General features: G+C 49.7%; 7 protein-coding genes across 7 annotated transcripts; 2 read left to right on the top strand and 5 right to left on the bottom strand.

Annotated features, from left to right (window-relative positions):
• Positions 1 to 461: 461 nt before the first annotated feature.
• Positions 462 to 2,321, top strand: FPRO_08437 (uncharacterized protein; the record flags this gene model as incomplete). Its single annotated transcript, XM_031222105.1, has 1 exon — positions 462 to 2,321. The coding sequence occupies one exon, from the start codon at positions 462 to 464 to the stop codon at positions 2,319 to 2,321; it is 1,860 nt and encodes a 619-aa protein (XP_031087597.1).
• A 471-nt stretch (positions 2,322 to 2,792) lies between these two features.
• Positions 2,793 to 3,268, bottom strand: FPRO_08436 (uncharacterized protein; the record flags this gene model as incomplete). Its single annotated transcript, XM_031222104.1, has 2 exons — positions 2,793 to 2,983; positions 3,034 to 3,268. 2 exons carry the CDS (start codon positions 3,266 to 3,268, stop codon positions 2,793 to 2,795), a joined length of 426 nt encoding a protein of 141 aa, XP_031087596.1.
• Positions 3,269 to 4,361: 1,093 nt separating this feature from the next.
• On the bottom strand, positions 4,362 to 9,836 carry FPRO_08435 (uncharacterized protein; the record flags this gene model as incomplete). The annotated part of the gene is made up of 3 exons (XM_031222102.1): positions 4,362 to 4,910; positions 4,965 to 9,380; positions 9,432 to 9,836. 3 exons carry the CDS (start codon positions 9,834 to 9,836, stop codon positions 4,362 to 4,364), a joined length of 5,370 nt encoding a protein of 1,789 aa, XP_031087595.1.
• Positions 9,837 to 10,174: 338 nt separating this feature from the next.
• FPRO_08434 (related to Rotein of unknown function) lies at positions 10,175 to 12,931 on the top strand (the record flags this gene model as incomplete). Its single annotated transcript, XM_031222101.1, has 3 exons — positions 10,175 to 10,399; positions 10,462 to 12,378; positions 12,434 to 12,931. 3 exons carry the CDS (start codon positions 10,175 to 10,177, stop codon positions 12,929 to 12,931), a joined length of 2,640 nt encoding a protein of 879 aa, XP_031087594.1.
• Positions 12,932 to 13,382: 451 nt separating this feature from the next.
• FPRO_08433 (putative mitochondrial processing peptidase alpha chain precursor MPP) lies at positions 13,383 to 15,129 on the bottom strand (the record flags this gene model as incomplete). The annotated part of the gene is made up of 2 exons (XM_031222100.1): positions 13,383 to 14,948; positions 14,998 to 15,129. 2 exons carry the CDS (start codon positions 15,127 to 15,129, stop codon positions 13,383 to 13,385), a joined length of 1,698 nt encoding a protein of 565 aa, XP_031087593.1.
• A 766-nt stretch (positions 15,130 to 15,895) lies between these two features.
• FPRO_08432 (uncharacterized protein) lies at positions 15,896 to 17,803 on the bottom strand (the record flags this gene model as incomplete). The annotated part of the gene is made up of 3 exons (XM_031222099.1): positions 15,896 to 16,501; positions 16,556 to 16,649; positions 16,701 to 17,803. 3 exons carry the CDS (start codon positions 17,801 to 17,803, stop codon positions 15,896 to 15,898), a joined length of 1,803 nt encoding a protein of 600 aa, XP_031087592.1.
• Positions 17,804 to 21,049: 3,246 nt separating this feature from the next.
• On the bottom strand, positions 21,050 to 23,871 carry FPRO_08431 (uncharacterized protein; the record flags this gene model as incomplete). Its single annotated transcript, XM_031222098.1, has 6 exons — positions 21,050 to 21,301; positions 21,356 to 21,437; positions 21,515 to 22,757; positions 22,806 to 23,302; positions 23,353 to 23,617; positions 23,727 to 23,871. 6 exons carry the CDS (start codon positions 23,869 to 23,871, stop codon positions 21,050 to 21,052), a joined length of 2,484 nt encoding a protein of 827 aa, XP_031087591.1.
• Between the last annotated feature and the right edge of the window lie 39 nt (positions 23,872 to 23,910).

The raw sequence follows: 23,910 nt of genomic DNA, 5'->3' as shown, positions 1-23,910 counted from the left end.
CTTGCGCTGCCAAAAATAGCCAGGGGTTTTGTCCTGCCAGCGCTGCCGGCCGTTTATGTTGGCTAACCTAAGCCAATAGAGGCTCTAGCGCCCTTGAGGGGCCCGAGACTTCTGTGCTACAGGTGGAACATCCCGCTTAAGGTCCCTGGAATTCGCGGCTGCTCTTAATGAACTCTACTGAGGTTCCGTTGCAGCCGCGAGCGAGACGTGAGACGTTGACGTGAACCCTGCCAGTCTCAAGTCTCAGACCCCAACGGGACCCAAAACTTTCAACTCGTGATCTATACAACATCTTATCCGATCTACCCATCATCTCACCTTTTCCTCATCAATCATCAACCTCAAATCTCCAGTATATCCTAGATATCCGACCTCTCATTACGACCCCTATTGCACAAACCCTTGGATGACCTCATATCGCATTCCTTAAAACCTTCAATGTCAATGCCGCCTTGACGGTGATGACTCCCGTCGCTGCCCATACGACGGGCTCTTCCGATGCTGCCGCTGCCCTCAGGGGCGCAACACTCGCCTTCAACAAGACCAAACCTGCTCCTCCACCTCCGCAGAAGGACAATGGCGCCTTAACCGCTGCGACATCAGCCGGACGACCTCGAAGCCCTACTAAGAACCTCGGCGCGCAGAGCACAGGCGGAAGCACAATCGACAACGAACAATATGGACAAAATGGGGGATCAATAGCGGCGAGGCTTAGACAGCTGGGCCATAGTCCGGGCCAGCTTCATCCGAGTTCAGCTAGGGGAGGCACAGATCCTAAGAGCGCAAGCTTCATAGCTGCCACGCTGGCAGCAAGTCGGAGTGCTAGTCCTAGTCCCAAGGCTCGAACACCGCGGAGGAGGACGAGTATTGAAGGTTCGTCGAGCAGTGGTGAGATTGTTGATTCAGGGCCTATTGCGCCTACTGGATCACTTATCTCAATGTTTGAACAAAGCCGCGCGGGTGACCCTGTGAAGCGAAGCTCTCCCAAAAGGACTCCTGTCAAAGTGCCTAAAGAACAGGTCGATAGCATCTCGGAAGAGGGGATAACGCAAGACGAGAGACGTTCACTGGAAACCAAACCAAAACCTAAGCCCAAGCCAAAACCAAAACCGTTGACACCGGAGCCTCGGACGCCCACCAAACCAGCTCCCGAGGTATTGTCACCTAAGCCAACACTTCCTCCCAAGCCAGTTCTGAGCCCGAATCCTGCTCTGAGTCCAAACCCAGCTTTGAGTCCAAACTCATTTAGGAGACCAAAGACATCTCCTCAGATTGTTACACGTCATGCGACCAACCTTATTCCGACGCCATCGCCGGATCCTCAGAAGCACAATCCCAAACCTAGGGAACAACCAAAACAGCGACCCCCGACACCACCGCAGCCCAGAGGGACAAGCAAACCAAAGGTAGAGTCTAAGAGTGTCTTACATGAAAAGTCCCCAACTATCACACAAAAACGTGCCGCTCCTCCACTCGAACCTCGACTATCTCGTCCAAGGACAACGCCGCCTACTCCTACAGAAGCACGGCCGACATCCGCACTGACAGTATCTTCGGACGATACCTTCGTGTCTGCATCATCTGTTCAGTCGCCGGTACGAGAATCTCCTCCGGTGATGCCTGTAAAGAGGCATTTTACGGGTAGTGTTCCGCCATCACCGACTCGAGATTTTCGACGCAGCCAGTTCCAAAGCTCATCAGCCACAAGCCTCCCACTCGAGTCTCTCACGAGCGCCATCGTGGCTGGTTCACTCGCGTCTGCTCGTCTTACACCACACAACACGGGAGGCAGTCTAGCGCACCCATTGCCTCGAAGGCAAAAATCACCTCGTCTGATGCAGACTTTACGGCAGCCGCCCAAGCCTCTAGAAGAGGATGCAGATCGACACAAAAGGAAGGGGTTGAAGCTTCACAAAGGAAAGCACGCGCACCACGAAGGTTCGCGAAAGAAGTGGAGAGAAGAAGTAACACCACGAGAGCGGAAACGATATGAAGCAGTTTGGGCTTCTAACCGTGGCTTGTTCCTTGACTTGCCCAACGCGCCTCTGGATGCAATGAACGGAGACCCCTCAGAGTATGTTCTCAACACAGTTGTTCGAGAAATCTGGAAGCGGTCCCGTCTACCGGCAGATGAGCTGGCCGAGGTATGGGACCTGGTTGACCGCAAGGGACGAGGCGTTCTGGGACGTGCAGAGTTTGTTGTTGGTATGTGGTTGATCGACCAACGCCTTCGTGGACGTAAGATCCCAGCCAAAGTGAGTGACAGTGTCTGGGGCAGCGCCAACGGTATACAGACCAAGAAACATGGCCACAAGCATTAGGGAGGCAGATGGGCCAGATAAAAATCGGGAAACTTAAGCAGAGGATTACAGGTAACAGTGTCCCGGTTTTTATCTGGAACCCCTGGGAGGTTAATTCGAATTCGTTCTTTTCTATAGAGTGATACCCTATTTAGACTACTTGCCTATTGCCTATATAAACAATTGTTTATGTCCCTAATATCTAATCTGACATTGATGAATATGTGAATTACATCGCTGATGCAAAGAAAGAAGCACAGAAGAGTACAGAATAAGCGTCAAGATTCATGTCCTCAAATACTTTTATAAGCAACGTCTATGTTCTAATATGCAAAATGTGTGACAAGAAGATATAAACAGTTCATTTGTAGACCAGGGACATTCGACATTCGACTTGTCTACACAAGACAACCCCCATCCAGTCTCCATATTCAACACCACCACGTCAAGGTTTTATCCCCTGACACAGGTAGGTAATCAAACTCTAACAACTCATGATGAGCTAGCATACTCCTTGCTAGTCTTGTCACCAAAAGTGACGGTGACATTGTACTCGCTGATGGTAGGGCTTCCAGAAGCACCGTAGATGCTGAGAAGAGCAGCGGTGACGAGGCCCTTGCCCTTGGTAGCGCCCTCGGGGATGGTGAGCTTCTTCTTCAGAGGCTCGACCTTGTTAGACTGGGCTGGTTGTTGTATTAGCAATGAGATCAAGATAAAAGGAGGGGAAACATACCCTTTCCGAGGGCGAAGGAATCGGCGACTTGGCCGATGGTGCCGGGGTATTGAGACTCAGGAGCATAACCAAAGACGATGGAGGAGTCGAAGACGCTCTGGATGTAGTTCTCGCGAACGATGATGGCCTCGAACGGCTCACCGACTGCGATCTCCTTGGGGACCTTGATACCGGTGATGCGGGCCTCAGCGAGAGCGAGGAGAGCGGTGGAAGCGGCGGCGATAGAGAAACGCATGTTGAAGGTTGTCAAGAGTTGTGTAGTTGAAGTGTTTGTGTATAGGTAGGATGGAGTTGAGCTGAGTATAGGAGAACAGGAAGGATTCAGTTGAAGAGTCGGCGATCCTTTATATACATAGACAACACTCAACTCTAATATCATATTATTCATGCATGTCCAACGTGAATGGATACAAACAACACAAACCCTTGCATACCCATCCAAGGCCAAGATCTATTTACAGCTCATGGACATGGCATCCGTCATAGCTCGCCCCAATCAATTTCCAGTGCCGATCACTACCAACTCCAAAGTCAAAATGCGGTCTTCAGCTCGGCAATTCAACAAGTTGGATGCTTCCCCGGATCTTTCGGGGGGAGCAGATCTGACCGCTTCTCACCTAGAACTGATGCATTCTTTGTGGCTGCGCCAGAATCTTCTTTGGCGTTGACCGTTGAAATCCCAAGGCAACGTTGCTGCACTGTATCTGAAACTGGGGGCTAGCACAGGCCGATACGAGCTTGATCGACGCTGTGCATGCTATATTCTCCGCCCAATGGGGGCTGTACGTGGACATATGAGTGAGTATGAGTTGATGGAGGCTTCTATGAGCCAATCTAGTTACCGCTTCCATCTTGCGCTATGTCAGCTCACGATGACGCACTATCTGTTAATGCCCAGACTGGAGTGCGGATATAAGTGCCTGCTCAAAGATATTACAGGGGGAATAGTGCCACTTTTTATAAATTATCCTAGGCATTTATAGTTATACAAGGTTGTGAAGGGCTGCTATACCGCCGGCACATATATGAACATCCATACTGTACGTACGGATACTACATGCTATGGCTTCGTCATTCCCCCAACCAATAGCTTGCCGATACCCGAACCATGAAGATCACCTCGTGTTAATGCTTGGCTGATGTTTGTCCGTGATGTGGGCAAAAATCACGAAGTATGTGGAGGGATTCTATCACTTGGACTCCTTTACCTGGAACAGATCGTTGATGCCAATATATGCTGAAAATAATTCTATCGTTAGTACTAACTTTTGACTGCCAGGAGTATACTATGGTATCCCAAATTATTGAAACAAAGACGAGCGAGTATTCTACTCCTCCATCTCCTCGTCCTCAGCCGCAGCCGCAGCATCAGCCTCCTTCTTCGCCTTAAAGGCAACAGCCCACTCCTGGGCCTTAGCCATCACCTTGTCCTTGCCCTTGGGGTCAAGCTTCTCCTCCCAGTCAGCCCAGCGCCTGAACCACTTCTCAGCCATCTTGGGCTTCAAGCCCTTAACCCGTGTCCTTCTATCGAAAACGTCACGGATAGCAGTGGGGTCAGCATCAGAGAGACCAATCTCGAGATCGAGAAGCTGGCTCCAGAGATCACCCTTCTTGGGGTAGGCAGCCAGGAGAGTCGCAAACATAGTGCGACCACGTTCGGGCTCGCCGTTGGGAGATCGGAATTCTAGAGCGGCGAAGCGGCTCACGAGGGTCTGACTGTGACGGTCGCCGAGTTGCTGAGTAGCTCGGGGCAGAAGAGCACGAGCTCTGTCAGGAGTGTTGCGGGTAGCATGCAAGAAATGGGCATAGTTAAGCCAGACGTTGGGAGACTTGGCACCGAACTTCTTGACCATTGTTTCGAACAAAGCGTCGGCGTCCTGTGATGTAGTTAGCGCGTGATGACTTGTGTGATGCATTGTGAAGTAGCTTACCTTGAGCTTCTCGGACTGGATGTAGATACTGGCCAGTCGCTCATGGACCTCTTGTGAGTCGTTGTATTGACAAGCCCGCTTGAAAACCTCCTCTACTGTCTGCTTAGTTCCGTAGGCAACCTCCAAGTTGAGGTAAGCAACCCAGACGTTGAGCTTCTCGGTCTCTTCACGGATGTTGATAGACTTGATAGCTCGCTCAGCAACCTCGCGGGCCTTGGAAAGCTCGGACACTTGCATCTGGAAAGCCATGTAGGCAATCCACAGCTCTGACGAGTCAGGCTGTCCAAGCAGTAATCGCTCGTAATCGCTAGAGGTCTGGGGGCCATTGGCATCCAGCTCAGCAGTTCGGTCGACCTGGATCTCGTCTCTGTTCCGCCTCTTCTTCTTTGCCTTCTCATTGTCCTTTGATTGCTCCTCTGACTCTGACTCTAGCTCATCGAAGGGGTCGGCTGACCACTCAGACTTCTTTCCTGCACCGAGACCCTTGGACTTCTTCTTAGTCGGTTGGTCCTCCATTTCCACATCCTCATCGTCGTCGTCCTCGTCGTCCTCATCCCCATCTTCATCCTCGTCGTCTTCGTCATCTTCATCTTCGCCTGAGTCTCCCGCATTATCTGTTCCCAGGATTTTGAGAAGCGCTCCGGCATCATCCATGTCCACATCATCGTCACTGTCGTCGTCATCGAGCTCAACACCGGCATCCGAGTCATCCATATCAGTATCAGCATCCTCGAAAAGTGAAGGCTTAAGTCCAAAGGTGACTCGTCTCTTATTGGTGTCGACTTCTAGAACACGAGCCTTGACAGCGTCACCCTCCTTGTAGAGCTTGGTTGCGTCCTTGACAGGGTTTTCGGCCATCTGACTGCGATGGCATAGACCGCTGACATTGTCGGAGTTGTCGATCAGGATGAAAGCACCAAACTCCTCAACCTTTCGCACCTTTCCGGTCACAACCTGACCTTCCTTGATATCATTGTATGTAATGGGAGGGGTGTAGTCCTCGTCAACAACAGAAGATTTCAAGCTCAACTCTACATGGCGAGTCTGCTTGTCAACAGCAATGACTCGGCCCTTGACAAGCTGGTCAATTTGGAAATGATCCTTCCACTCCTTCAGATACCGATCCGACAAGTTCGAAATCTTGACTAGAGCAGTGACTTGTCCACCAAGGAGAACGAAAAGTCCCTTGTCTGAAACATTCTTGACAAATCCTCGAACAATATCACCAGCATCCAATTGAGAAACATCGCTGATCTCTTTATCCTTGACTGGGAGTGTAGAGCTCATGATACGAGAAGGGCGGGTTGATAGTCGGAGTCTCTTGTTGCTTGCGTCAAGTTCCACGATAGAAACGCGAACAATGTCACCCTTCTTTTGCTTCAGAGTGTTGACAGTGTCAAAGTCATCGACCATGTCAGGGAGGTGAACGGGTCCTGACACAAGCTCGCTCAGCTTGACGAGAACCTGGCGTTCGTTGACCTTTGTGACTCGTCCAGGAAGAACCATATTTTGCTTGAGAGCACTCCAAGTAACAGTTTCAGAAGAGTTGGAAGAGCGAGCAGAGAGGTCCAGGCGCTTGTTGCGAGCATCGACACCAGTCACTCTCACCTTCAAGGCTGAGCCCACAGGGAAGTTTGCCTCGAGATCGTTGAGTTGAGAAAGGTCATCCGACGCTTCCATGGCAGAGATTCTGCCACGAACAGAGGGAGAAAGATTGACCCAGAGATGTTGGGGGCTAGAGTTGTTGACGAAGGCGACATAGGTGTCACCAACCTTGAGGTTCTCAAGAGAAAGGGGTTCGAGAGTCTTGGCCTTCAGCTCGCTAGGCTTTGCGGTAAGTTCGAGCACAGAGTGGAGGGATCGGTGAGAGAACGGCAAGAATCGGTGGTCTTTGGCGCTGTGGACTCCCATCACGCGTACTGACACAGTCTGCTTCTTGTTATACTTGTCAAGAGGGTCCTTGGGGTCGGGTATATCCTCCCATTTGTCGAAAATTTGAGAGACATCAATTCGGCCCTGAACCTTGCTGTCGACAAGCTGAACGTTAAGCTGTGTATCCTTGATGGATGTAATCTTAGCCTTAGCCACAGTCCCAAACTCAATATCGTCTGAAGCAGCAGGCTTGTCACTGGCCTTGGCCTTCTTATCTAACTCGGCAGACTCATCGAAGTCAGCAGGGGCCACCACGATACGCTTGTGATCGGGAATAACGTTGACAATCTTGGCTTCGATTGACTGGTGCTTGTGCATGCCAAAGTCAGGTAGGTCCTGAATGTCTGCAGCAAGGCGAGCCTTAGGAAGAAGAGCGTTCACGCCTCCGCCAAATTGAACGAAGACGGCTGTAACAGTAATGTTCCTCACAAATCCAGCAACAACCTTGCCTTCCTTAGCATCCTCAAAGCTGGTAAGCAAGGTCTTGTCCTTTCCAGCACTGACGAGACTGGGCTTGTGACTAAGAATAACAGCACGTCGGTTCTCGTTCTTCTCGATGATCACCAAGTCAGAGAGGGTCTGGCCAACAGCAATACGTTTGAGTGCATATTGGTTCTTGGATGTTGACTTATCAGTAAGGTGTCCAACAGGGAGGATAGCTTTGAGCTGCGCGTCGGCCAATTCCACAAAAACCTGATCTTCGGTCTTTTGTGTGACCTTGGCAGAGACGATGTCACCAAGCTGGAGCTTCTTGAGGGCATTCTGCTTATCCAGGCCAAAAGCAGAAGGGTCCTTGCAGGATACGACGAGTCTCTTAGACTCAGGCTCGACGTCAAGGACATGTACACTGACAACTTGGCCAGTTCGGAAATGCTCCTTGGGATCCTTGATGTAGGCTTCACTCATCTCTGAGATTGGCAGAAATCCTTGGACAGCTCCAAAGAATTGGATGATAGCGCCGGAAGACTGGATCTTGATAATGGTACCAGGAATCTGCATACCAACACTAGCCTCTTCGTAAGCCTTGATAACAGGAGCTTCCGAGTTGACGAGTGTCTTCTTCAAAGTAAGGCGCATTTGCTTCTTGGATAGGTTGGTTGAAAGAACTCGAGCCTTGACCTTCATGCCCTGTCGGAACTTCTTCTCGGGGTGTTGTAGTTTCACATCGGAAAAGTGTTGTTCGGGAACGAAACCAGTGATTCCCTCAGCAACCTTGACGACGAGACCGCTGACACCCTTCTCATCAATAAGGACCTTCTCTATATTGCATGTTACGACGGCACCAATAGGAACATCTTCCAGTCTGAGATATTGCTGCTCAAGCACGGACTTCTCAAAGGATATCTGGAAGAGGCCATCCATTTCATTGTAGCCAATAACACGGCCCTTGTGCTCTGAGCCAGCCTTATAAGGGCCACTTGCTTCGTAAAGAGCCTCCACCTTGCCATCCTTGACTCGAGAAATATGGACAAATCCGCTCAAGCCAGGGATGCCAATATCGACGAACAGACCAATATCAGGCTCAACATGACGGACTGTGCATTTCTCAACAAGAGATGAGATTGGAAGAACCTGAGTTGGGTTCTTCTTGGAGTCAGTTGACTTGGTAGGTCGCTTCTTCTCGAGGGCGGTAATATGTGGAAGAAGGGAAATTCCAAGCTTGGGCTCTCTGGCACCAGGGAAGTTGCAAATTACTCGGGCCTTGACTCTTGAGCCAATCTTGTAGGCTGTGTCCAAGCTCACACCAGCAGGACCAGCCCCAGATTGGATGATATCTGCAGTCACGTCTAGGTGACCCATGATCTTTCCAGAAAGACCTCGTCGATCGGTGTTGGAGATGAGAACATCTGCCATGGTACCAGGGAGGAAGGTATTGATGGTAGTGGCATCGACGGGGACGCTCTTGGGGTTACCAATCTTCTTCTGTTGAAGTGAGAGCTGTGCGATCTTACCATTGGCACCCTTGCTAGTGACCTGACACAAGAAAACAGCGCCTGGCTGCAATCTTTGCTCGTCAATGTTCTTATCAACCTCACTCTTGGCAAGGAAAGCACCGAGATTTTCAATACCGGTGTCCATCACAAAACCACGATCCTCAACACTGACAATAGACGCCATGACAGTAGTGTTGGGAACAACATCATCCTTCGACAGGCCCGCGTTGGCCTCATTGGGCCGCAGGGACAATTCAATGCGTCGTTTGCTCTTTCCAGCCATAGACTCCTCGGCAGTAGATGCCACGTACACTCTCAAGTATTGACCAACAGAGAAGATAGACTTGAGGTCGATACCCTCATCATCCTCTGCCTCGTCCTCCTCCTCGTCCTCCTTCTCTGCAGTCTCGTTCTCGAGACGTTCCGTCAATTGTTGAGAAATGGCGACGATTGAGATGTGTCCGGTAAGGTTGTTTGGTAATGCGACTTCGAGATCGAGGTTATTGATCCGTGTGACCTGTGCAAGAACAAGAGAGCCTTTGACCAGATTCTACATCAATGTCAGTAGGCAACGTAAACGAACGTAATAATTAAAGATTACCTTGAAGCTCAGGCTCTCAATTCTTACTGCCTGTTCCTCCTCTCCTGTCTTCTTGTCTGACTTCTTATCACCCTTTAGGACAGTCTTCCGCTTCTTCTTCTTTTGGACCTTGTTGCCAGTGTTGAATTCTTCGTCGCGCATGGCATCAGCCTTGGCCTCGAGCTGAATCTTCTTCTGCTCGAGAGGAGTGAGGACGCTAGCACCGCCTCGAGGGAACATTGGCTCGTCTTCCTTCAGGAGCGACACAACGGGAGCCTTTTCGGCTGTCTCAGCACTCTTCTTGGGAGCGGGCTTCGCATCTTTGCCGACATTTTCTTTTTTGGTAGGTCTGGCTTCTTTTGTATTCTTTGCCGATTTGGCAGGCGGATTGCCGCCGGGGGCGTCTTTTCGTTTGAGGTTGCTCATTGTGAAAGACGTTGGCGCATCACCAACTGTGCTTTCTCACTCTTTAAGATCTTTTTCTCCATCGAAGCTGGATGGACTGAAATCTTTTTCTTATCGATAACGAATAATGGGGCTGTCTAGGTAGGCGGGTCCACTTCCGTGCAGTTACCCTTTTTGGCGGGGGCCAAGCGGCTGTCCAGAACTGCCATAGCTGTTGGGTCTAGGCGCGGGCATCTGAATCAACACATGACGAAACTATGGAAATTAGCACTCTGATAAAACAACAACAAAACATATAGCTACAAAACTTGTCGCAATTTAAGTTATCCATGGCATACTCACGCCATATTTGATACATAATGTTGCCACGTAAAAAGGTACGCCCCAATCCGGCCGAATCAGCCGCGAACAACGACTCTCAGACCCCGGTCAGCAACTCAACAACAGAGGCCCCTACGTCACAATCACAGGCATCAAAGGCATCACCTGCAGTAGAAGCGGATCATAACAACAACGCAAAAGCACCATCAACGCAGCAGATCATGGGCGATCCAGGCTCCGCAGCGCAGAATAAGAGCAAAGACGTCGGTTTGCCTATTACGATACCTTTTCTTGTTCATTCCGTCATATCTAACAATACATCTAGGTTCGGAAAACGAAGAGCTGGTACGGTTCCTGGCAACGACCCTCCAAAGCCTCGGCATCTACATCGGTCGCAAAGGAAAACATTTTTGGAGGGTCCGTCAAGTTAAATAAAACATCAGATCTAAGTCGATACGAAGCGAGGAAAGGCGACGACAACGCTAGTATTCGAAGTACGGCCGGAACGATTAAGACAATGCCCAAGGTTTCCGAGACGAAGTCCGATGTGACTATGACAGAAGAAAGCGCGCAAGCCGAATCGCAGACTCAGAAAAAGTCAGATCCCGAGCCATCCCGGGAGTCGCCCAAGGTCATGGAGACTCGAGAGTCACTAAAAGATACAGTCATTGCAGAACCGACGCCACCCAAGGCACCCGAGTCGAAGACCGATGATAATCAAGGCCAACCCGATACTCGTATTGAGGCTGCTGGGTCACAAACGGACCCTCAACGTCCAGCAACATCATCAGGGTGGCTTGGATGGTGGTCGAAAACACCTTTCACAGAGACACAGGCTGCTCCAGCGCCCCATCTAAATGGTACACCAACAGCTGAAGCCGAGGCCACCAAGGAAGTGGACGAACCGAGGCCTGTCACTCCACCAGCTCAAACGGCATCTACAGATCAAGTCGCATCACCTAAAAGCATAAAAGCTCCACAGTCAACCTCTTGGTTCAGTTATTGGTATACAGCAGCTGAGTCTCCCAAGACTTCAGAAGATAAACAGGACAATCAACCACAACCAAGTACAGATGCACCCTCTGAGGATGTCACTATGACGGATGCGCCGCCTCCACATCAGCATGAGCCACCGCCCAAGGCTGGATCGACTTGGGTGTTTTGGTCTAAGGAATCACCAAAGTCAAAGGATAGTACACCTATGCCGGAGTCAGGAGAAGTGGCTATCATGGGTGAGGGGTCAGAGGCTCATCCTCGACCTATGGCAGAATGCGACGTATCGCCAACCAAGGACCGCGCAAAAGCTGATGCGAAACCGAAAGAGGCCCAGGCGACGGTGAAGTCAGGGTGGATGAAGAAGAACAAGCGCGGTAGACCGCAGTCGATGGATCTGGACCCTCCATCACCGTCTGTATCTGGCACTTCAACCCCTACCAGTACAGCACCCGCAACACAAGGTATCGACAAAGCGGCAGTCAAGGCTGCTTCATCTAGCCCGTCCATTGCCGAATCAGAAACTTCATCGAAAACTTCTACAAATCTTCTTCTACCATCTTTCTCCAGTACTTACCGCATGAAAGAGAACCCATCCATCCTAAAGCAATTGACACAGTTCCTTCTTCGTACACAACAAGCTCCCCCGAACCATGTTTTCCGAGTGGACAGTCCGCCCAAGATTCGAAAGGCCATTGCAATCGGCGTCCACGGCCTGTTTCCTGCGACTTACCTACGTCCCATGATTGGTCAACCAACAGGCACATCTCTTCGTTTCGCAGCGCTTGGTGCTGAGGCGATCCGAAGATGGACCGAGTCTCATGGATGTGGTGACTGCGAGATTGAAAAGGTCGCCTTAGAAGGAGAAGGGAAAATCAGAGACCGGGTCGATAATTTGTGGAATCTTATGCTCAACTGGATTGACCACATTCGGAGTGCTGACTTCATTTTGATTGCTTGCCACTCGCAGGGCGTTCCTGTGAGCATCATGCTACTCGAGAAACTCATTGACCTTGGCATTATCACAAATGCAAAAGTTGGTGTCTGTGCCATGGCTGGAGTGGCTTTGGGACCATTCCCTGACTACAAATCTGGTCTGTTGATGGGCTCGGCAGCTGAGTTGTGGGAATTTGGTAACCCAGAGAGTGACAATTCGAAGCGTTTCGAGAAAGCTCTCAAGCGGGTAGTAGACTACGGAACTCGTATCACATTCATTGGCAGCATCGATGACCAAGTCGTGCCAATGGAGGTAAGTCTATCTTAAGCGTCGCACATATTCAGACCGGGGCAGCTAACGTCAATAGTCTGCTATTTATTCGCCAGCAAATCACCCTTACATTTACCGGGCCGTCTTCATCGACGGGCGTGTCCATGCCCCTGACTTCATCGCCCACTTGGTGGGTTTTGCTCTTAAGCTTCGCAACCTCGGCGTTTCTGATCATGGCTTAATCCGCGAACTCTCCGTGCCTCTGGCCGGATCTCTTTACTCTGGCGCTGGACACTCTCGCCTTTATTATGATGATGCAGTTTACGATCTTGCTATTGCACACGCACTTGAGACAGCACCTGCTGGCCCATCACCACCACCCTGCACAATCTCACCTCGCGGCGGGCCTCTAACGTCTCAAAACCCGTACGTCTTACCATGGATCATGCGTGGACTACTAGAAGAAAACTTCGTGCGAACCGAGTTGAGCAACGAGGCAGATGAGTTGCTTAGGCAATTTGACGACTGGAAGCCTACCAACAAAGCTCTTAAGGATGTCAAGTATCGACTTGAGGCAGTCCGATCTAAACTTTGATTGACAGATTTGTGCAAAATGTGATTTTGTTTGATAGAAATTCTGGACGGCGAATAACAGGAATTATGGCGTATTGCGAAGATGGCACGAATACATACCCAGAATGGGAAGACGATACAGTCAGGAGTTATCTGCTAACACTATATTTTCTCATAATAAATCCTAGAATAACAGTTCTATAGATTCATCGGATTCGTCTGCATTTTTCTAGTGGTATACATTGAATTTTGAGTCTAGTAGAGTAATCGTGTGGGCTCATATAATACATATCTTCCAGGTCATCACCTCTATGCTCCGGATAATGCTACAACCATCCCGATGCCCGTTAAGCCCTGTACATACCTGACAAACCCTCTCTATTATACAACTGTTCATCATTTGAGGATCTCTTGCACGTGACCAACGACATGCATCTCATGCATCGCCTCTTTAGAATAATCGTACGCTGCATCTATGTGCTGCCAAGCTTCCAGCTGTCGATACGATCTTGGATCTGGTCCCAGCTCATTGAGTGGCTGCTCACGCCATAGGCCTGAGCTTCCTGAAGCACCACGGTAGGGGCGCCGCTTCCACCACCAGGGTTCTTCACCTTGCCGCCAACAACCATCTTAGCCACACGGCGAAGGTCATCAACAGTCAGGTTCTCGATGCGACGACACATATCCTTGACAGGGATCTTGCGGCCATGGACCTGGATGGAACGGCCGAGATCTTCAAGCTCAACCATACGGCTCTCTAGATTCATTAGGAGACTGGATCGCAGCTGGTTCTTCGCACGAGCAACCTCTGTCTCTTGTAGGCGTGAGAAACCTGTTGTAAGGGTCAGAGCACGGAGCTCTTGGCACATAACGTCGAGCATGTTGGCGGTACGGCCAGGAAGACAGCTTGCTGAGATACCGAAGAGACCAGAATCAGTGTAGGAGTGGTTAAATGCCATACATGACTCAACCCAGCCATGCTGGTTCAGCACATTAGTATACAAACGAGAGTACATGCCCTTGCCCGGTCCACCAGCGGAGAAAGATCCGCCGCCACCAAGAAGCGTCTGGAGTGTGGCAAGAGCATAGATATCATCCGAAGCCACGGGCAGACCCTCAAAAGCGAGGTGAATATGTGTGAAAGTAGGGAGACCGCTCAGGTTAGCTGGTTGAGCGGGGAGTGAGAGGAAGCCTCCAGTGTATTTAGAGGGCTTTGTGATGTCGTTTTGAGAGGGGAGATTTTGAAGGTTTTGAGAAGCGGAGGGGGTGTGCTTGAAGAACCGTGAGAGGAGGCCTGAGGAGGACTTCGGTGATGAAGACGCTGAGGATGAGCTGGCTTCGCTATCTGATAGTTCACTCTCACTTGTCTCAGAGCCAGTGATCTCTTGGACCCGTTCGCTACCCTTCTTCATATCACCGAAGAACTTTTCGGTTAATCGGACAGCCTCTCCATGCTCAACTCCAGCATACGCTACAACCATTCTCTCAGGCCGGTAAAAGAGGTCTCGGTATGCCAAAACAGTATTTCTGTCAATAACGCCTAACCTCTCTTCCGGGCACAGTAATGGATTTCCAAGCGTATTATCCTTAAATGCAGCAGTGTGCACCAGCTCGGGCAAGATAAGCTCGGGCTTGCTCCAGATCTCTCGAATTTCATACCGCGCGGTCTCGATCTGCTCTGCTACCTCCTCCTCCGTAATTTGAGGGTCGCGAATCGTTTCGGCGAGAAGTTCGATTGTCGGGGGAACAGCGTTGTTAAAGGTAGCGGCTTGGTACATCATGCTCTCTCTTGAAGAGGCACACTGAATATTTCCACCCAAGGCCTCGACCTGCTCGAGCATATCGTCTGCGGAGCGCTTCGATGTCGATTTGAAAGCAAGACGGTCCATGATATGAGATACACCGCGGAGAGAGTCATTTTCGAATCGAGAACCGCCTTCGATATAGACACCTACGCCGGCGAAGGATCCGGGGAGGGCTTCTGATGCAACTCGTAGGCCATTGGGAAGTGTTGTGACTCGGTCAAGTTCTGTAGGATCCTATTACACATTAGCTGAGTGTTTTCAATACATACATCATGAAAAATACCTTCTCAATTCCCTTCACATGAACGGTAGCCATAGACTTCCGCGCCAACGAAAGCTTGGAAGCCTGCCCCAAGACCCTTGAGCATGATGCCCGGGCCCTTGTTGGCAGGTACTGAGTAAATGGACGAAGCATTATTGTGATGCGCCTGCTAGCAAGAATAAGAGAAGGACAAATCTCGATTCTATTCTAGCAAAGTGCAAAGGGCAGAGTATTGGCGCTGGCGGATGAGTTTGCGACTAAAGCCCGTCGAAATTTAGCACAACCCCGGACAGGCCGCCCGCACTCGGCGATTAGCCCGGATCATCTCGGTGCCGGGAACGACGGTGATGACATAATGTTAAGATGCGAGAAAGACAAGACAAATGAAAGCTTTTCGAAATCAACGAAAGGATATGAATTAACAATTCCCATTTTCCAAGGCTAGTGTTGACGCTGGAGATAGCACATCAAGGTCCATTTGCCTACGTATGCAGTGGCGTTCGTTATACGAACGCCTTCATGAAAACAGCATCCCATCTTGCGAAGCTACACGACATCTTTAGCATCTCAGTTGGAATGATATGAGAACAAGTCTATTCCATTAACTCCTGCTCATAGGCCCATATTTGGCCGTTCGCATCCTATCCCTTATAAACGTCCACTCTCTTGCGTCTAAATTTCGCTCAAATATCTCTTAGACGAATGAACCAGGACAACGCTGTGCCGCACCAGCCCAAGCAAACCAATTCTGTATTTTTCGACAGATGACTAAGTTTAAAAAAAACCCCAACGCCTTTGCTGCCATGAAAGCCAGGACAAACCAACAGAACGCCATATATGTAATCGTTCCCAAGCCCCGCTTGAAGGTCAAGTGGTCTGTATATATGTAGTAATTTGAACTAGGCTTCGAATGAAGTCATTATCGAACCGTGATGTCGTGTTCGCTCGTATCTGGCTGTGCTGCGGCATCTATACTTGTCATTTCGCCTTCTGTGGCGCTCACTGTACGGCCGGCACTGCCATCAAAAACCCATGGTCCAACATTATTTCGTGGGGTGATTGGTCCTTCAGTGCCGCCTGGAGGTGACGGTGTTCGACTATCTCCCAGCTGGCCAACTCTTCGTGGAGCTGAGGCCGCATTTCGAATAGGCAACGGCTCGGATATAGCATGGCTAACTTCATTTCGCTGAGGTGTTTCTGGTGTGATGTTGACAGTAACATCCATGTGGTCTATGTCGGCTGTGTGCGATCGCTCCGGTGTCGAAGTTCCCGAGTTAGCAGCAGCAGGCACCGGATCCGTCTCAGGCTCAGTGTCAGCTTGAGCTGGAGTTGATGCTTCCGCCTCGGCTTCGTTCTTAAGCTGCTGCCATTCTTCGGCCAGTTCGTCGACATCGGCCTCTAAATCGGCACCAGCTCGGCAGTTGGGGCAGATGAAAATGGGGTATTGCGGGGAGTTGAGCAGTGATCTTACACACTTGAAATGCCAGGTGTGAGAGCAGGGTGCTACAAATAAAGACTGGCAGGGCTATATGGTCGTCAGTAAAATGAGGCGGAGAATAAAGTTATAAGTAAGGCTCACAGCAATAGAGCTCAAGCAAATGGAGCAATCTTGAGAGTTAGTACCAGCTGCTCCGCTAGAGGCCATGGTCTGCAACCTCTTGTGCGCCGCCATGCTAATCACCATGTCAGTATTCAAAAACTTCAAGACTCAGGTAAAAACTTACTTAAATGTGTTAAGCTTGTTCTGCCAGCCACGGTTCAACTCTAGTCGCATCTTGACACAGCGGAAGATCATCTCTTCTCCACCTTTAAAGTCAATTCCGAGTTGAACGATATCTCCATCGTTGACGGGGAAAGCTTTGCTTTCCTGAGACGGTGGGCTCAAGCGAATATGGTTTAAGAATGTACCAGAAGAGCTTTTAACGTCCTTAATGTACCATTTTCCATCCTCGTACCAGAACTCGCAGTGGCGACGACTGACGACCTTGCTCTTAAAACCCACTGGTGCAGCTGATGGCTGGTTACCAGGCATATTCGACATGGAGTGACTATCGCGTTCTGAGTAACGACCAACACGAATCTTCTCAGACCCCGTCGGCAGAGTTCTGGAAATAGGAGGGAATGTCAGGGACGGGCGTGTAGAGCGCGGGTCGTAGTAGGCTGAGAAGCGAATTGATGGGACAGTTTCGGGAGTCGACGAGCCCCCTTCGCCAGTGGTGGCTGATCGTGATCTCGTCATGGTAGGCTGGTCCTGGTTGGAGTCGACGGCGCCAGTGGCTGCGGCTGCGGCCTCAGTATCTACAGCCATTGATAATTCTGTTGCAGCGGTAGCGGGGTCGTTGATGTCGGTAGAATGCTGTGAGGAAGCTTTTGGTGATTCAGTAGAATTTGTTGTAGCAGCGTCTGCAGCAGCGCAAACGGAAGCGGAAGCAGGAACAGAAGTAGGAGGCAGCGCAGGTATCGATGTTGTGGTGGTCGCCGATGTCAAATTCCTCACGGGATCGGGTGTCGAACTGACGAGTGTCAAGTGGTTGATGTTCTGGGTTCCAGTGGATGGTCCACTTGTAGTAGGCGAATGGCTGAGGGATCGCGTGAGGCTAGAGCCGTGTCGATTAGGGGACGTGCTTCGTGCGCTTGCTGTGCCTGTGCCTGTGCCGCCTGCTGATCCAGTGCTGGAGCTGTTATGGTGGTTGTCGCGAGACAATAAATGATTTTGTGTGTAGTTGCGCAAGTAGCTCAAACCTCGGAGACGACTCGGTCTTGAGGTGGATGTTGAGGACGATTGTGGCGGGCCCGTAGGCGTGGAAACCACTGGTTGAGTAAACATATTTGGAGGGAAATCAGGCACCCGAAGGAGGGGATTTGAGAAAAAGGAAAACAAAGATGTAACTGGGCGTATGTAAGAGGGAGCAGGGCCCTGTATTAGGTGGGTGCCTGCAAGGGTATAGCTTTCAAGCAGAGTGACAAGAAAGACAAGACGACGGGAAAGGGATGAACTGGGACAGAAGCAAATGCAAGTACAAATGCAGATGCAATGAATGGCCAGGCGCTGGTAGGTATTTGAGCAGATCAGATCAACTCTAATTCAGAGCCAGACGGAGCCAACCGAAAAGGGGAGAAGAAGTACGTAGAATGCGGCGCAATCTGGACTTGGACACTATCAGGTCAGGCAAGAAGTGAAGAGAATTGCACTGCAGAAAGAGACGAGGCTTAATTTCCAGTCTAACCCTTGCTTTGAGAGTCTTGTCTTGTTTCTTGTTGTGTTTGCTGCAGACGGCGATGTGACTGAAACCTCTACTGAGACAGACGCTGGCTTTGGTGTTGCAGAGTGTTCGGTATGACGAGAGCGTTGGTAAGAGAAACAGGGTCTTATGATGGATGGCGTGCGCATATGAAGCAGGCGATATCACTCAGGTTTATCGTTTCGCCTACTGTAGTCGCTGATGGGAATTGCTGAAGTTGAATTGCCTTCTCCTGTTGTCCCGTATGGTTCAGTTCCGCCTTGCAGATCAGTTCTAGACTTGGGGTCGATGGTTCGTTATTCCGTTAGAGGCAGGGAGGTAGTCCTATGAGGAGGGAGGATTGATTCCGACGCAAGACTTGATTGATGACAAACGGAAAAGCAAATAAACAAGACCAGAAGCAGTCGAGGAAGTACGAGGCAGAGGAAGAAAAAGGAAGAGGGAGGTTGGTGAGTTGATTTACGGCCTGGTCTTGGCGATACGATGGATCAGAGAAACAACAGTGGCGGCGGTACAGTATTTCGTACAGAGCCCATTCAGCGGGTGAAAGAAAAGAAGACCACTAAATCAGTGACGGAACCTGCTGTGCTTTCTTTCACCATACCTCAAGAACCGGGGATCAAGACAGGGGGGTGTCATGTTCTTGAGCTGACAGGGGCATCGAGCTTGATTTGTTCTAGCGAGTCTAGGGGAGGAAAGAAAACTCGAGACCTTGATCCTAAATGACAAAAAGACTTAGTTAACTTTACATAAATTTAGAATATCTACACTAAATTTAGGATATCTTTCACTGAGTTTATTTTGGCACCCTATATAAAGGTCTTGTGTTTTCTTGCTCCCCGAGGCGAGTGAAGGGGGGGGGCACTCCTCCTCCAGAATAAGAGAGGGGATCGATCAGGATATGGGTCCCCTAGCAAGAACGCCCGAGTAGAGAGTGAGATCCATGAATTCTAGGTTGCCAAGGAACGAACAGTTTTGGCAGACGTAATTACAAACAAAGGTTACTATTTTGCAAGGTTGAACTCATGGATCTTTCATCATTGAGAAGATTCTTGGTAGCTGACTCAACACTATTAACCATTGAAACCTGATTCTCTCCAGGCTGGCAATCCCTCTGTAGGACTCATGTTAGTCTCAATAAAGATTGCATTAGTGGCCCATCAAGAACAGACAATTACAAGGATCATCTACGAATAGCGAATTGGTTCATGGCGATATCAATCAACAGTGCCCTAACTTACATAGTAGAAAAGCAGGCAACATCACGCACGCAGCCAAGTGATCAAATCTGCCTGCCAGTCAGAATCAGAACGTGATTCGGGGTGGCCGCTCCAGAACATCTCAGCTTCACTGACTCTCGAGAAAAGGCGTCTTGGCAAAATATAGCACATACGTAGAACAGGGGTTCAGTATCGGAAACGGAGCGCGGATCCTTTTTTGGAGGTGGCCAAATACTTTGGGACCTCAGTCTCTGGACTCCCTGCTGACACTATCAGTGGTAATCCTTCAGTTACACGACATGTTCTTCGTCATCAAATGTCGGTAAGAAAAGGTCGCCGGTAAGAGACCCTTAAAAGATGCAATGTCGATTGCCCTGAATTTCATGCCTCCATGTCCCCAAGCAGCTCCACAGTCTAGATCCATCATGACATACATTCTCCATCTTTCATTCAAGATATCCCCAGCTTAAAGAAGGCCATTTTCCACAATTAACATCTCCCAACCGCTACCCAATCTCTGATACCCACTCATTGCCCATCTAGAAACAGTCCACCTCAACCAAGACGCCTCACATGCTTCTAGAAAAAGAAGACTCCCTCAACCGTTTCTCAAAGTTCCTTCGGTTGAGGCTTAAACCCAAGTTGAGTTACACTCCGGACTTTTGGTGCTGGTGTTTCTGATCCCGCCACCACCAGACTCTTCCAGACCTTAGACCATAGCCCAAAGAGGAACAGGGCTTAAGCTTACGATGCAAAGCAAGCAAACAAAAATGCTCGGGGGGCGAAAAAGGGGGTAACGTTAAACCGGTGGATTGAAGTTTCTCTCAGGTATCACGATAATGAAAATTCACTGACATGAAGTCTCCGAGTTAGTGTCACTGAACAGTTCCCCAGCTATTGCCTACCTTACCTTGCAGTTGGTTCTGTACATGCCGAGAGGTCATCCCCACATCGGAGCCAAAATGTAACCCATGATATCATCATCCTACCCTCCCTCTTCTCGACCTACAGCACCGTACAGTACGATACAGGGTCCTCGGCTGTCATGCCACCAACAGGCATCATCTGCTTTGCTCGCCATGGAACGGTTTCGGTAGATCCCGATCAAGCATAACGTTATCTTGAGCTCACACGCGAAACCCTCCGTCCCGTCTAGATGCCCGCTAGTTCCGCTTAATGTCGACTAATGTCAGAGTGCCAAACACTTTATCGCGGATCATGAGACACCAACAGAAACATGACTTGCAACTAGGCTCGTCACGAGACCCTGGGAACCATCACGCGAATGTCCAGGATATCTTCCGAAACAACTGCAGACTCTCACATTCCAGTCGGTAAGTGCGGAGCTGTATTGAGGCGTTGTTTCTCATGGCTCAATACACAGTCGTAAAATGCATTCATCAATTTATGTCCCATCAACTATGCAGCCACTGCAGTAGATGGCTTGGCTTATAGCTGACTGGCCTTAAACGCGGTTCCGATCGTATCATTGTGTAACTTGACGAGAGTCATAATCGATCATGGCTGCTGCATGTCTGTGGACATTATTGCTATGAAAGTACGGTGAAACGAGCTATATGTGTCTCTTAAGAAATTATAGTAGAGCTGGCTCTACTTCTTGAATACGGATTGGCCCAGGCGTTCGATCTCTCTTCCCTCTTGTGACCCCTTTCCTGCAGCCTCCAAGAGCCTCTCCCAAGACTCACTGTCCTTGAGTCTCACGGCTTCTTGCGCGGCCTTCACCCGCATCCCACATTTCTCATACATGGTGATCGTCTCTCCAGCTTCTACTGATGTGCATTTGGGTACAAATACAGATGCTAATCGTGGGTTACCTGCTTGGAGCGTGAGGTTGAAGAAGGGCTACGACTGTCAGTCTCAGATCTCGATTCATAGAGTTCTCATTCTGTAACTCACCTCCCAACCAATGGGACTCCTCCTTGTCTTGGAGATCTCCTCGATCTCGTTCCAGTCTCGCTTCGCGACTAGTGCTCGTAATCTGCAGGAACAAAAGTTAGCCGTCGTCCAACGTTGTCGTCCCGAAGCCAGGGCCTGTTGGACAAAAGTTCCACATACCGAATCCACCACGCCACTTTCTCGGGGACTTTGAACTCGCTTTGGATCTTCTTAGCCCGTCCGTGGTAGCCCAGTCGAATAAGCTTAAACATGGTTTCATTGACGCTCAAGCCAGTAAAGGTGTCTGTCAAATCCCGGTCGAAAGCTTCCTGCATGCGCAGAAGTGTCGTAGCCTCCTTCAACGCATGAACCTCGAACGTCGACTCCTTTGAGTCAGCTAATAGTTTTGCAGCCAGTGCCAATTTGTCAGACGCTGTTCGAGCATCAGGTTGTTTCAATGATTCGCGGATGAAAACGTTGGCACCATCTTCTCGTCGGTCATCTTGATAATATAGGTCCTTTAGCAGCGTGTTGTCGCCCTCTTCCATGGCCAAAGCTTCCACCAGTGCTGTTGCTGTCGGTCGTGCGTTGATGACCCTGAAGAAAGCGGCGAGGGGCAACTTCTTCTTGAGCTGCAACAAAACTGACAGTATTAAGTCTGTGTCACCACTCTCAACAGCTTTGTCGAGAGCAAGCTCGTCCTCCTCCATACTCAAGAGAAGAGGAACCTGTCTACCACCGCGAGGCTCATGGTTGAGCAGTTCAGTAGCAAGTCGGCCCCTGCCTTCTTGATATGCTGCACGAGCGATTTCCTCAAAGGAAATTCCAGGCTTGCCAGATAGTCTCTCCACGATCAACCGGCAGATAGTATCGTCATCCTCGCCACCTACACGGACCTTGCTAGACGCCCAGTGTACGTAGATTCGATCCGTTGGTAACTTGAGATAGCCTGCGATCTTCAAGGCAAGAAGATACTCGTGTCGATTGAGCAATCGTCGAATGAGGCTCTCTGGTGTCAAGCGGTGATACTGTTCAAAAGACAGTGGCATGCCAACTTCATAATATCGCACAGCGTTGAGCACGCGTAGAGTCTCGCACATGTCAACAAAGTCGTCACTGTTATATATATCGAGTACAGATTTGCCAAACGAAGCTGCTTTGAGCAAGCGCTTCTGCCAGTGGGTATCAAATTCGCGCCCAGCTGCATTGACACAAGTGTCCACAGCCCCGGTAAGATTAGGTCGTATTAGTTGGATGTAATCATCGGCTTTTGGAGACTCAAGCTCCAGTTGGCCTACAGCGTCGAGAAGAATTGAAGCAGGAGATGAATCTGAAGACTGGCCAAAGACTTCGAGGGTGTCCCTAGGCACTCTTTCAAGGAACTCGCAAAAGTCGTTTGTAATTAGACGGGCACCATCGTGTTCTGTAAGAATGTTAGTAGTCTAGCATTGAAGTTCAACAAGGCACATACCAGAAATGACATGCACACGTGTGCTGTCGTATATATATGAAGATGAAGAGTCACCAGGTCCAATAATATGCACTTCATCCTCCCAGGCAATGAGGGCATCGGACCCGCACCATTCAACATATAGAGGAGGTGTTTGCGAGTCGGAATCATGTTCGAATAGCCGTTCTTGGAAGTCACTTGATATGACATGAGCTTTCCCATTCACAGCATAAAGATTGACGTAGCGACCATCCGGAGAGACACTAATATGGCTGAAAGGCCCAATATCGAGGAAGCGGTCTTCGCAATCAGTAGCATCGACGACGTACACAGTCTTATCGACGCTTAATAGTACCTCGACAGACCTAGATAATGTGTGGTTTGGTGAAATGATTGACCAAGCATGGATCTCGCTTTCTGGTATCGTAGCAAGAGCTTTGGGTCGGGGTTCGGTATATGATGAGACTGTGACGAGTGAGTTGTTTCCAAGTAGTGCTACCATGCCATGGTCGTAGAAACTGCCACTTGTCAGCCGCGGAAGTAGACCATGTCACCAAGAAGCACCTACCGACATGACTCGACACTGTAGTTATCGGCACCATGGCCAAGGGAGAATTGTGTAAAGTCTCCTTGCAGATCATAACAGCGGACCGTACCGTCAGTGGTAACAATGAGTAGAGTCTCATCTTCAGACCACCCAAGGCCTTTAATGGTACCATTATCCCAGGGGATACTTCGGAGTTTCTTACCAGCAAGACTATAGATGTCAATTGCTGGTTTTGCTGATCTTCCTGGTTGATATGCGAGAAGCTTTGTGTCGTCGCGCCATAGTGCTGAGGATGTGGTCAGTTACAATTACATCAACACTGAGTGAATCATAAGTTTCCAATACACTTATGATTCAATGATCCTAGGGTTTTTTTGGGGGGGCCTAGAACTCACCTAGGGCTCCTGCATATGGAGCTCCCGCAACGATATAATTATCCAAGTCAAGATCTTGGTCAAACACAGCTGTATACTGCTGTGTCTTGCGGAACCATCTGTCCCCGACACTCTCCCAGTCAGCTCTGGCGTGAAGTGTGTCCATCTCGCGTTATCTCATATTGTAACCCAATCTTTTTGGATT

This window comes from Fusarium proliferatum, assembly GCF_900067095.1.
Source record: "Fusarium proliferatum ET1 genome assembly, contig: FPRO_scaffold011, whole genome shotgun sequence".
Lineage (NCBI taxonomy): Eukaryota > Fungi > Ascomycota > Sordariomycetes > Hypocreales > Nectriaceae > Fusarium > Fusarium proliferatum.
This window is presented reverse-complemented; position numbering and strand designations above follow the sequence as displayed.